At 43.4% G+C, this 13,889-nt stretch overlaps 1 protein-coding gene across 1 annotated transcript in view; it reads right to left on the bottom strand.

Annotated features, from left to right (window-relative positions):
• LOC127000826 (cell adhesion molecule 3-like) overlaps positions 1–13,889 on the bottom strand; it is a 102,653-nt gene that overhangs the window by 55,985 nt on the left and 32,779 nt on the right. The window contains exon 3 of the mRNA XM_050864884.1: positions 12,445–12,580. Within this exon, the coding sequence (XP_050720841.1) occupies positions 12,445–12,580 (136 nt within the window). The remainder of the gene's footprint in view (positions 1–12,444; positions 12,581–13,889) is intronic.

The following is a 13,889-nucleotide window of genomic DNA, read 5'->3' as shown; positions in this document are numbered from 1 at the left end:
CCTCCTCTTCATCTCTTGCCCTCCCGCCCTCTTAGTTTTCGTCACCTCATCCAGCCTCTCCTCCTCTTCCTCTGCAACACCTTTCCCATCTTTCCTCTTCCTCTTCAGCCTTTGCCTCTATTCCTTCCAGGGTTTTCAGAATCTTTTGCTATGCTTTCCTCTCCTCCTTCCATCACACGTGTTCGTCCAGCTGTCCATCAGTCCATCATTCTGCCTCATCTCCCGCTTCTCCAGCATCTCTTCTTTATTTCCAGTATCTCTTCCTTCTCTCCCTCATATCCTAGTTTTTCTTTCCAGCACACTTTTCTCTTCACCATCCTTCTTTCTCTTAACCCTTTCTTTATTTCCTTCCTTCTTTCCTTCTATTCTACATCCCTTCTTTTTTTCCTCTATCCCTCTCTTCTCTCCTTTATCCCTCTCTTCTCCTTCTCTCCTTTCTTCCTTCTTTCTGTCTAGTATCCTCTTCTTCTTTATTCTATCCCTTCCATTTTCTTTCATCTCTTCCTTCTTTTCTTCATCCCTTCCTTCTCTCCATCATCTCCGGTTTCGTTCCAGCATCCTTTTTTCTCTTCATCGTCCCTACCTTCTTTCCTTCATTCCTTCCTTTCTTTCATTTATTCCTTCTTTCCTTTCCTTCCTTCTTTCATCTCTTCCTTCTCCCCAGCATCTTCCTCTGCAATTTCTTCCTATCTTTTCCCTCTTTCTTTTCCCCTTCCATCTACTTCTCAATTCTTCTTACGTTTTGTTCCTCTCCCTTTTTCTTTTCTACGTCTTTATCCTCTTTTTCCACTTTTTTGCTGTCACCCTTCCTTCGTTTTCTTTCTTTTCCTTTATTTTTTCCCCTTTTTTGCCTTTTTCCACTTTTCCTCGTTTTTTTTTTACATATTTTACTTATTTTTTCCACTACCTTATACTTTTTTTCTACTTTCTACCTGTTCTTCTTTCTTCACATTTCTCTCTTCCTCTTTTTCTACCTCCTTTGTTTTGCTTTCCTACTTTTCCCAATTCTCATCCTTTCCTTCCTCCTCTTCTCCCCTCTTCAGCTTTCACGCCACTCTTTTTTTCCCTTCCCTTTTTTTCTCTTTCCTCATAATCCTCTTATTTTCCACCTCTTCCCTTCCACTCTCTTCCATTAACTCTCTTTTTCTCTCTTTTATTTGTTTACAGTTATTCCGTGTTTATTTGTTTTTATTTTTGTCTTCCACTTCTTCCTCTTCACCCTTTCTCTCCATCATCCGTTTCTTTCTTTCCCTCTCTGTCTCTCTTTCATTTCCTAGTCTTTCCCTCCTCGTTCCATATTTACTTTCTTTTTGCTCGTCTCTTTCTCATATTTTCTTTCAATTTTTAGTTTCCTTCCCCTCTTCCTCTTCCTCTTACTCCTCCACTTCCTCGTTTCATTTCCTTTTCCTCTTCCTCTTCGCACATTCTTTCCTTCTCCTCTCTTTCCATTCTCCTCTCTCTGTCTTACTTCTCTTTCTCCCATTCCACCTTTCTTCCCCATTTCTTCTTCCCTTATTTCACATATTCTCTCTTATTCCCCATTTTTATCTTATCTCTTCTATCTCTCATTCTAAAGACATTTTATACCATAGCAATATTGGATTGTTTTTTTTCCTTTTCCTTTTCTTCTTTATCATATTTTCTCTTATTCCACCTTTATCCCATTTCTTCCATCTCTTGTACTTTATCCTTTCACGTCTTAGCAAATGGTGGATATGTCTTTGTTTTTTCTCTTTTTTTCATTTTCTTCGTTATTTCCCTTTTCACCCTAATATCCTCTATCTCTTCCTAAATTTCTTCCCTCTTTCCTTTCCTTCCTCCCTTCCTTCTCTCCTTCATCTCTGCTTTCGTTCCAGCATCCTTTTTTCTCTTCATCGTCCCTACCTTCTTTCCTTCACTCCTTCCTTCTTTCCTTCCTTTCTTCACTATCTCTCCTTAATATCTTCCCTCTTTCCTTTCCTTCCTCCCTTCCTTCTCTCCTTCATCTCTGCTTTCGTTCCAGCATCCTTTTTTCTCTTCATCGTCCCTACCTTCTTTCCCTCATTCCTTCCTTCTCTTCAGCATCTCTCCTCCCCAGCATCTTCCTCTTTACCCTTTTCCTCCTTCTCCCTTTTTATTCATGCTTTCTTTTTTCTCTTTTATCCAATCTCTTCCATCCCCTGCACCCTAATTCTCACACCATAGCAAACGATTTTTTACGCTAGAGGAAGCAGCTCAAAGGCAAAAATAAAAGACAGTAACCAAAATTGCCAGCTAAGAAATAGTAAGAACAATATATAAATGAGCTTCCAGTAGTGAGGATAGATTCTTAATTCTTTTTCTGTCATGCATCTTGAAAATACAACGACTTTTTCTACAGCTTTCCCTCAGATAACTCCCCTTACTTTCCTCTCCCTTTCTCTCCCCTCCCCTTTCCCTCCCACCATTCCCCTCCTCCGCCTCCTCCTCCACTTCTGATACCACATCTCCCTCCACCCACACCTCACCCTCCACCCTTCCCCAATCACCCACTACTATCACCACCACCACTTCCAAACCCACCTTAGCCCGCGCTCCCTCTTGTACCTCGCGCCCTTCCAGAAGAAATCACAAGACCATTCTACCAGCTGTCACTTGTACGAACCAGACGCTGTTTCCTGGTATGGGCAAACTAACTACTAGAGTCAATTTAGTTGGAGACAGTGTGGTGAGAGGCCAACTTACGGAGTTTTGCGGACGGAATACGTTGACACGGCAGCGTTTCTGTATCCCCGGAGCCAAACTGGACGATATTGAATCAGCTGTCGATGCAGTTTCAGTAAATGCGAAGGACGACACAGTGTATCTGATCCATGCGGGAACCAACGACCTTCAGTCAACTCAAATTCAGGACCTGTTAGCAAAATACCGTCAAGTCATTCGGAAATACAAGACCAAGTCCCCTCACATCATCGTCTCTGGAATTCTACCGAGAGTCAATACGTTCGCCGGATACAACAACAGTAAAGCGTACGGCGTCAACACTAGTCTAAAGCAGTTATGTAACGATGAAGGCGTAGGGTTCATGAACGCATGGCATCACTTCAACCAGCGCCCAGATTTGTTTTGGGAGGACGGACTCCACTTGAACGAGGTTGGTTCGGCGCGGCTAGGAAGGCTCCTGAACGATGCAGTTGAAAGCTTCTCGAAAAGCTATTCAAAAAACTGGAGGCGAGGGCAAGGCAAAGGCAACCCTTGATCAACCGAACCGTAGCGTCGATGCGGCTTGCAAGAAACTGTGTAACCAACGACGCCTCCGACAAGCGAACTCATTCAACACGACGCGGCCAAACCAGTAGTCACATTTCCATTTTGTACACAAATGCACGCAGTCTATTACCCAAAAGGACGAAATTAGGGCGTATATTGCAACTGAGAAACCAGATGTGGTAGCCATCACAGAGACTTGGGCCAACTCTGCACATCTAGTATCTGAACTGTCATTTCGGGTACGAAAACTTCCAAAAAATCGAATGAAAAAGAAATTATGAGGAGTAATTTGCTACGTAAAAAGTACGCCCCTGCCATAAAATAGACAAACAGGACGCAGAGAATTACGACTCCGTCTATGTGGAAATAACTGCGAATAATAAGAAACTAACACTTGCGACCGTATACAGGCCTCCAAAACAACAGGCAGCAGACGACACTGCCCTGTACGAAGAGCTTCACTCTAACACAAAGTAAAGAAGCAATAATAATTGGGGACTTTAATTGCCCTAACATTGACTGGGGACAATTGACTGGAGATCAAGAGGGTAACAGGCTTATAGAAATGGTGGAGGATTCGTTCCTCACTCAAGTTGTAACTCAACCAACAAGAGAAAACAATCTGCTGGATCTGGTATTAGTAAGCGACCCCGACCTCATTCGCGACTGTGAAGTTGGTGAAAAAATTAATGGTTGCGATCACCACTTAATCCGTTTCAATGGCAACATAAGTCACAAACTCGTAGACAATCCGTCAGTGATACCAGACTACAAAAAGCAAATTTCAACCTAGCCCGTGAGCTGCTTCCTCTGCGACCTGGGACCAACTTCACCTAACCGACAATACAATCGACAACGTGTGGAACAACTTCAAAGATAAGCTTTTGGGAGTAGAAAAGGCTACAGTGCCGACGAAACCCAGGCGAGTAAATGGTGCCGTAGATCCACCGTGGATGACCAGAGAAATAAAAAGGGCGGTAAACTTAAAAAAAAGGAATTATAACCTAATGAAAGAGAATGACACGGCCGAAGCCCGTTCTCAGTACCACAACAGCCTCAGAGCTTGTCGCACCCTTATTCGGAGTAGTAAACGCAACTACGAAAAACAAATAGCGCGTGACATCAAGACAAACTCAAAAATTCTTCACATACATCAGATCGAAAAGAAAGTAAAATCCAATATTGGTCCCCTGACAGACGAGACTGGAGCTGCAACTCAGGACAGTAAACAGATGGCCAGAATCCTCAACAGTAACTTCGCATCCGTATTCACAGTCGAAAACATCGAAACCATGCCCGAGAACCCTGACCCGCCGAGGGAATCACGCCCTGAAAATTGACTCAATATGCGACCAAGAAGTGAAAGAGTATTTGGATAAACTCGACACGAACAAGTCAACAGGACCTGACGGTTTGTCCCCGCGGTTATTAAAAGAGCTTAAACAACAAATACTTCAGCCACTCACTAACATATTCAACCAGTCTGTTCAATTGAAAATGGTCCCGGAAGACTGGAAGATGGCGAACGTAACACCAATTTTCAAAAGGAGACAAAAGCGTTGCATTAAACTACAGGCCCATAAGTTTGACATCAGTGGCAGGAAAATACTCGAAAAGATTATTAGAGACAAACTTGTTAAGTTTCTAGAAGACAATAATGTAATCTCCGACACCCAGCATGGCTTCAGAAACAAGCGCTCCTGCCTAACGAATTTATTAGACTTCTTCCAAGGTATATAAGAACTGGGATGCCCACATCCCCAGTGATGTTATATACCTGGACTTTCAGAAAGCCTTCGACAAAGTACCGCACGAGAGACTCCTTAAGAAACTGCACTCGGCGGGCATTGGAGCCAATCTGATCGCGTGGATAAGAGATTGGCTCACCGACAGAAAACAACGAGTACTACTCAACGGACAGCCTTCCGATTGGCTTCCAGTCACTAGTGGAGTGCCTCAAGGGTCAGTGCTGGGACCCATTCTCTTCATCATATATATCAACGACCTCGAAGCAGGACTGAAATCCACAATATCGAAATTTGCTGATGACACTAAGGTGGGGGGAAAGGCCCTCACAAAGACCGACTGCGAAATCATTCAGAAAGACCTCAATCACATTATCGAATGGTGTTGACAAATACAAAGTCATGCACATTGGGTCAAGAAATAGTAACCACACATACATCATTAATGGGAGACCTCTGCAAGCGATGCACGAGGAAAAGGATCTTGAGTCACTATCAGCAGTGACCTGAAACACGCGAATCACTGTAAAAAGCATACAACAAAGCCAACACTATGCTCGGGTTCATAGCGAGGAACTTCGAGTGTAAAACGCCAGACGTGATGCTATCCTTGTATAATTCCATGGTAAGACCGCACCTCGAGTATGCAGTACAGTTCTGGTCTCCTAATTACAGAAAGGACATTGATTTACTGGAAAGGATTCAGCGACGCGCCACGAAAATGATACCAACCTTAAGGGCTCAACCGTACGAGGAACGACTCAAGCGACTCAATCTCTTTACATTAGAGAAAAGACGCCTACGAGGAGATATGATTCAAGTCTTCAAGTATCTGAAAAAATTCAATAACGTCGATTACTCCAATTTCTTTGAATTGCAAACCAACCTAAGAACTAGAAATAACGGTTTACCCATTCAGTCTAGTCGATGTAACACAGACATCGGAAGGAGTTTCTTTTCAAACCGAGTCATCCGTCACTGGAACAATCTTCCTTCAGAAGTAGTAAATGCGAATACTATCAACTCCTTCAAATATAGAATCGACCGTCACTTCGCTGCGTCGGGAGTAAACTGAATATTGAGTTGCTTTCATCTGCTCCTCAATATCGAGGTGCTTTCATCTACTCCTCAATGTCGAGGTGCTTTCATCTGCTCCCCAGGCCCCAGGCTGTCGAGCAGATTAAATCACCAAAGCGGGCAACCTCGTAATGAGCCAATAGGCTTTCTGTTGCCTGCGTTTCCATGTTTCCATGTTTCCATGTTTCCCCACTTCTTCCTTAACCCTTCCCCCATCACCCCATACAACCACAACCACCTACAACCAATACAATCCAAAATACAACCACTTTCTTATCTTTTCCACAGATATCTCCCCTTACTTTCCTCTCCCTTTCTCTCCCCTCCCCTTTTTCTCCCACCGTTCCCCTCCTCCCCATCTCTTCCTTAACCCTTCTCCCATCACCCCATACAACCATAACCACCTACAACCAATACAATCCAAAATACAACCACTTTCTTATCTTTTCCACAGATATCTCCCCTTACTTTCCTCCCCTCTCCCTCCTCTCTCCTTTCTCTCCCACCCTTTTCCTCCTCCCCACCTCTTCCTTAACCCTTCCCCCATCACCCCATGCAGCCACAACCACCCACAACCAATACAACCCAAAATACAACCACTTTTATCACCCCAACCTCTCAGAAGAGCACTTTATTTTCATCCCACTTTTCCTCCCACAGATAGCTCCCCTTAATTTCCTCCCCTCTCCCTCCTCTCTCCTTTCTCTCCCACCATTTTCCTCCTCCCCACCTCTTCCTTAACCCCTCCCCCATCACCCCATGCAGCCACAACCACCCACAACCAATACAACCCAAAATACAACCACTTTTATCACCCCAACCTCTCAGAAGAGCACTTTACTTTCATCCCACTTTTCCTCCCACAGATAGCTCCCCTTACTTTCCGCCCCTCTCCCTCCTCTCTCCTTTCTCTCCCACCCTTTTCCTCCTCCCCACCTCTTCCTTAACCCTTCCCCCATCACCCCATGCAGCCACAACCACCCACAACCAATACAACCCAAAATACAACCACTTTTATCACCCCAACCTCTCAGAAGAGCACTTTACTTTCATCCCACTTTTCCTCCTCTCCCCTTCCTCTCCCATAAGTACGAGAGAGAGGAAAGCTGGAAAAATAAGAGAGTGTTTAATGGAGCGGTAAAGGAGTTCGATAGCATTAGGTAAAAGATTCGATGCTTTATAAGAGGCGAACATGAGCTACTGTCGAGGCGAGGGAAGAAGTTTGAAGTAGCTGATGAGGGAATGTTTAAAAAGTGAGAGAAAATTATAATAGTGTAGTCGAAGGTAATCAAGAATGGAGGTTGTGAAGGTGATAATTAAACGTTGAATTGAGAGGTGATTACAGTGATTAAGTAGAATAGCGATGGATGGTAATTAGAAGTAAAAAGTGGAATAAAAATGGGGATAATAGTGTAGTAGAAGGTGATAATGACAGAAAGGTGTGAAAGTATAATGAAGGTTGGAGTAAAGATGGGGATGAGAATAATTAAGTAGAATTGGGATGGATAGTAATTAGAAAGAAAAAGTAGAAAAGTAGAATATAAATAAGGAAAAATTGTGCAGAAAAAGGTGATGATTGGCAGGTGTTTGTTAAGGTGTTGAAGGTAAATTTGGGATAGTGATTAGAGGAATAGATGGTGATTAGAATGAATAGTAAGGTAGAATAGGGATAGATATCAATTAGAGAGAAAAGGTAGAATATAAATAAGGATAATAGTGCAGAAAATGGTGATAAATGGCAGGTGTTTGTGTAGGTGTTGAAGGTGGTTTAGGGATAGTGAGTAGAAGGTTTAGGTAAATTAGGGATAGATGGTGATTAAAAGAAATAATCATGTGAAAAAGTAAACATAATTTGAAATAGTTGAAGGTGATTTTTTAGAGGTGATTATTATTATTATTGTTTTTTTTTTACTTCAAAGGATGCGGCTCAAGGGCAACAAAAAGAGTACAAAAAAAAGCCCGCTACTCGCCGCTCCCACAAATGTAAAAAGTAAAGAGTAGCCAAAAGAGAGGTCAATTTCGGGTGGAGAGGTGTCTTGATACACTCTTCTTGAAAGAGGTCAAATCATAGGCAGGAGGAAATACAGACGAAGGAAGGCTGTTCCAGAGTTTACCAGTGAAGGGGATGAAAGAATGGAGATGCTGGTTAACTCTTGCATAAAGGGTTTGGACAGTATAGGGATGAGCATGAGTAGAAAGTCGTGTGCAGCGGGGCCGCGGGAGGAGGCATGCAGTTAGCAAGTTCAGAAGAGCAGTCAGCATGAAACTATCGACAGAAGATAGAAAGAGAAGCAACATGGCGGCGGAATTTAAGAGGTAGAAGGCTGTCAGTAAGAGGAGGAGAGCTGATGAGACGAAGAGCCTTAGACTCCACTCTGTCCAGGAGAGCTGTGTGAGAGGAGCCCCCCCACACGTGAGATGCATACTCCATACGAGGGCGGACAAGGCCTCTGTATATGGAAAGCATCTGTGCGGGGGAGAAGAACTGACGGAGACGATACAGAACGCCCAACCTCTAGGAAGTTGATTTAGTAAGAGAGGAGATGTGAAGTTTCCAGTTGACATTTTGAGCTAAGGATAGACCGAGGATATCTAGTGTTGAAGAAGGTGACAGCTGGGTGTTGTCGAAGAGTAGGGGATAGGTGTTTGGAAGATTGTGTCGAGTTGATAGGTGGAGAAATTGAGATTTTGAGGCATTGAAGGACACAAGGTTCTTTCTACCCCTGTCGGAAATGATAGCAAGGTGTGAGTTTAAGCGTTCTGCAGCCTCCACTCTGGAGTCTTGTACTTCCTGTTGAGAGGGTCTTCTGTTGAAAGCTGTCAAGGTGTTTACGGTAAAATAGGGATGATTAGGAGATGAAAATGATTAGGTAAAGTAGAAATGGCTAATAGAAGGAATAATGATGAGAGGAGTAAGCACAAGATGGCGCCACTATAAACACTCGCCTGCGCCAGAACGGGCTGGGCCGACCATCAGGCCCCACCTGGAAGAAGCATTGGGCCGACCATCAGGCCCCACCGGGAAGATGCCTACCGGCGCAATAGGCAACAACGTAAAAAAAAAAAAAAAAAAAAAATAATAGTAATAAAAGGTGACTTTAAACAGAAGGAAATAATAAGTGGATGAATAGCTGCTGAAAGAAGAGGAAAAGAGGAAAGATGAAGTAATGGACGAATATATAAATGTGAATATGATAAACTATTGAAGGAAAAGAAAACAAATAAAGTCATTCAGATTGTATATATGACGTTGAAAATATATGTTTTCTAGAGAGGAATAAAGCATGACCATGACCGGTGAAAAAAAAGTTATTGTAAAAAGCAACGGTTGAGACTAAACGGGAGAAAATTCAACAAGGGAAAGGAAAAATAGAAATTAAACGAGGATGAACTTTTGAAAGATGTGAAGAAAAGGTTAAATGACACAAAGGGAACACACACACACACACACACACACACACACACACACACACACACACACACACTCACACACAGAGGCCAGAAAAGTCACTCAAACGAAACAAAAATAAAAAATAAAAGGAGAGAACAAAACCAACTCCCAAAGTAACCTCGAAAACGAAGGGAACGAAATCAAATGAAAAAGATAAAGTAAACTGGAACGAGAGAGAGAGAGAGAGAGAGAGAGAGAGAGAGAGAGAGAGAGAGAGAGAGAGCAAACTCAATATATCCAAGCCCAAACTTTATTCATGGACAGACAAACACAAACAGATCAACAATGTTACCAAAAGCGAAGCAGAAAAATTGCATGAAACTAAAATGAAACTTGAGGCCAAACCAGGCGAAAGAAAGACAAACACACACACACACACACACACACACACACACACACACACACACACACACACACACACACACACACACACACACACACACACACACACACACACACAAGCACAAGCACCAGGAACGGTCTTACGAGAAAATGACCAAGAAACCGAGAAAGAATAAAAAAAGGAGAGAAAAAAAACACAGAAAAATAGTGTAGATTGCCAGAGAGGAAAATGAAAACAAAAAAAAAGAAATAGGAAAAGATAGTTATGGGCAGGTAAAAGTGACTCGCCGATAAAAGAAAATAAGAAAAGAAAGAAAGAAAATGAACTGCAATGGACGTGGTTATAGTAGTAGTAGTAGTAGTAGTAGTAGTAGTAGTAGTAGTAGTAGTGGTAGAAGTAGTAGTAGTAGAAGTAGTAGTAGTAGTAGTGGTAGTAGTAGTAATAATAGTAGTAGTAGTAGTAGTGATGGTGGTAGTGATGGTGGTGGTAGTAGTAGTAGTAGTAGTAGTAGTAGTAGTAGTAATAGTAGTAACAATAATAATAATAATAATAAAAATAATAACAATAACAATAAAATAGGACTTCTGAACAGACTCCCAAATTAACATAGAGATAAAGCGATCTTTCCCTCCTCCTCCTCCTCCTCCTCCTCCTCCCCTCCCCTCCCCGTAATGACCCGCAGTTAGCCGTAATCACCTGCCCGGCACACCTGGTCATCAGCGGCTACTCCCCAGGTGATGCAGGTTAATTAGACAGCATTTGCAGGTGAGCGGCCCGCCAGGTATTCAGCGCCGAGGACGTGACGACTATGCAGCCACGACTACTGTAACGACCACCTCCTCGACTACTACTACTACTACTACTACTACTTCTACTACTACTACTACTTCTACTACTGCTACTATACTACTACTTCTACTACTACTACTGCTACTACTTCTACTACTACTACTACTGTTATTTTCATGCTACTGCTATTGTTATCATTCCGCTGCTATTGTTTGTATTGTTGTTATGGTTGTAGTTGTTGTTGCTGTTGTTGTTGTTATTGTTGTTGTTGTTGTGGGTGGTGGTGGTGGTGGTGGTGTTATTGGTGGTTTTAGGAGTGGTGTATGGTAGTTTTTTTTTTTTTGGGGGGGTGTAATTGGTGATCTTTCTTCTATTTGTTTTCTTCGTCTTCTTAGGTTACGTTAGGTCAGGTTAAGTTAGGTCAGGTCAAGTCAGGTTAGGTTAGGATAGATTAGGTTAGGTTTGGGCTAGGTTAGGTTAGGTTAGGCTAGGCTATCTTCTCATGCTCTTTTTCCTCCTCCTCTTTTTCTTCTTCCTTTTCTTCTTTTTCTTCTTCTTCTTCTTCCTCTTCTTCCTCGAACTACTACTACTACTACTACTACCACCACTACCACTATCACCACCACCACAACCACTACCACCACCACCACTAAAACACCCCCCACCCCACCCCACCCTTCACCACCACCACTACAAGCATCACTGCCAACAAAACAACCAATTATTCGACAAACTCCCGGCCATTTCTTTCCTTTTAACCTCCATTCTTCCGTTTTATCCCCAATTATCCGCCCCGAAGCCCGCCTGTCCTCCCTCTAATCCATTTTCCTCCTCGTCCCTGTCCTCTTATCCTTGCCCCTCCTCCGTTTCCTCCATCCCTCCATCTTTCCCCAGGTAGGCACGGGTCATTCTCTCCAGGTAAAACGACCCTACCCGGACTCATATCACCTGCCCTCCTTCTCTTCAATCCTCTCTCTCTCTCTCTCTTGCTCTTTTCTCTTCTCTCTCTCTCTCTCTCTCTCTCTCTCTCTCTCTCTCTCTCTCTCCTCTTAGTTCTTATCTCCCCTTCATCTCTCTCTCTATCTTCCCTCGTTCCCCTTCTCTTATCTTTACTTCTTTCTTTCCACTCTTTCGTGTTTGTTGCTTTAAAGTTCTCCCGTTCTTTTATTCCTTCACCTCTATCCGTGTGTTTCGAAAAGGTGTGGGGCTAGGCAGGGATGAGGAGGTGGATGGATAGATGGAGAGGTGGAGTATGTGAGTGAAGTGTAGTGTGATTTTGGTGAGTATCCTAAGAATTTAAAATGGTATAGTGTCTTTGATTTAGAGAAAGCTTCGAGGTCACCCAAGATAGTCAGTTACGTATACTCATTCACCTGAGGCCCACCTGTCAACTTACCTGGGAGAACTTAATAATACCCACGACGCTAATGAAGGGGAAGAGAGAGAACATAATGGAAAAGGTGAGCGAGGAGAAAGGGGAGGAAAAGAGAAAGAAGAGAGAGGGGGAAAGAAAGGGGAGACCATTGCAAAGGCTATCCGACCTTCATCTAAACTGACCTATCTCTAATAACCTGCACACCTATTAACACCTATAAAACTGACCTCCTGACCTGTACACTCACCCAAACTGACCACAATAACCCTGACCTACCTGGCGACTTACCTGCACACCCATTAACACCTATAAAACTGACCTCCTGACCTGTACACTCACCCTGAATGACCACATTAACCCTGACCTACCTGGCGACTTACCTGCACACCTATTAACACCTACAACGCACTAATGACTCCCCGCCCTGTACACTTACCTAGGATTGTCATGTTGGCCGTCATCGTGTCCGTGTTGAAGGTGGGACCCTCGGCCACCACCTCGCACTTATACTGCCCCGTGGAGCTCGTCTGGACGTCCACCAACTCCACCTCGTTCAGTTCGGCGTGTTTCGGCTGTGTGGATGAAGGGGTTGAGCGTTAGCGGGAAGGGCTTGTCATTGGAGGTGGTGTTAGTGGGAGTGGGTAGAGAGGCTATGTGGATGATTGAATGGTAGAGTTAGGTTGTTGTTTTAAGATGAAAAAGTGGAAAAAATGGATTGGTGGAAGTTGTAAGGTAAAGTGGCAAGTGGATTAGAGGCTATGTTGTTATGGGGAGATGTGGAGGTAAAGAGAGAGGTGGATAAGTGGATTGATGTAGAGGTGGAAAGAAGAGGCGGATAGGTGGATAAAAGTGGAGGAAGAGAAATAATAATTGTGGAGAGAGAGAGAGAGAGAGAGAGAGAGAGAGAGAGAGAGAGAGAGAGAGAGAGAGAGAGAGAGAGAGAGAGAGAGAGAGAGAGAGAGAGAGAGAGAGAGAGAGAGAGAGTTAAATCTTAAATCCCTCTCTCTTACTTAGTCACAATTGAGAGAAATGCCTTTAAATATGAAGTGTGTGTGTGTGTGTGTGTTTGAGTGGTAAAGAGTTTATCCCTAAAAGTGTTTTGAGAGAGAGAGAGAGAGAGAGAGAGAGAGAGAGAGAGAGAGAGAGAGAGAGAGAGAGAGAGAGAGAGAGAGAGAGAGAGAGAGAGAGAGAGAGAGAGAGAGAGAGAGAGAGAGAGAGAGAGAGAGAGACCTTGAAGGACGATGGTAGAGAAAACAGCTAGAGAGGAGAGAGAAGGAGGGAGAGGAGAAGGGGAGAGGAAAACATAACAAGTGTGAAGAGGAAAGAAAGAAAGAACGTTAAGATAAGGCAAGAAGCAGAGAAGGAAAAAAACAACAACAACGAGGTAAGAAAAACAGAGAAGAAGGGAAGGGAGAGAAGAAAGAAGGAAATGATAGAGAAAGAAGGGAGAGATGAGGAGAAGGGAAAGAAGGGGAAGGGGACAGGAAAATAGAGGGGAAAGAACGAAGAGAGGAGAGGAGAGGGAAAAAATGGGGAGAAGGTAAAACTGGGAGAGGGGAAGGGAGAGGAAGGGAGAGTAGAGGTGAGGAGAGAAGAAGAGAGGAGAGGAAAGTCGTAGGGAGGGGAGGGGGAAGAAGGGAAAGGGGAAAGAAGGCAAAGGGGAAGGGAGGGGAGAAAAGTATAAGAGGAAGGGGAGAGGGAGGAAAACGAGGGGAGGTTAGTGTGTGCTTTGTAGTGTGAAAGTAAACAAGATGAAAGTTGCAGTTAGGTAAATATTTATTCGTTACCATAAAAAATAAAAAAACTGGAGTGAAGTCCTTGAGGCGAAAATAATAGATAAAAGGTGTTTGTGTGTGTGTGTGTGTGTGTGTGTGTGTGTGT

This window comes from Eriocheir sinensis, chromosome 19 (assembly GCF_024679095.1).
Source record: "Eriocheir sinensis breed Jianghai 21 chromosome 19, ASM2467909v1, whole genome shotgun sequence".
NCBI classification, from domain to species: domain Eukaryota; kingdom Metazoa; phylum Arthropoda; class Malacostraca; order Decapoda; family Varunidae; genus Eriocheir; species Eriocheir sinensis.
The sequence above is the reverse complement of the archived record's forward strand: the minus strand, read 5'-3'. Positions and strand labels throughout refer to the sequence as shown.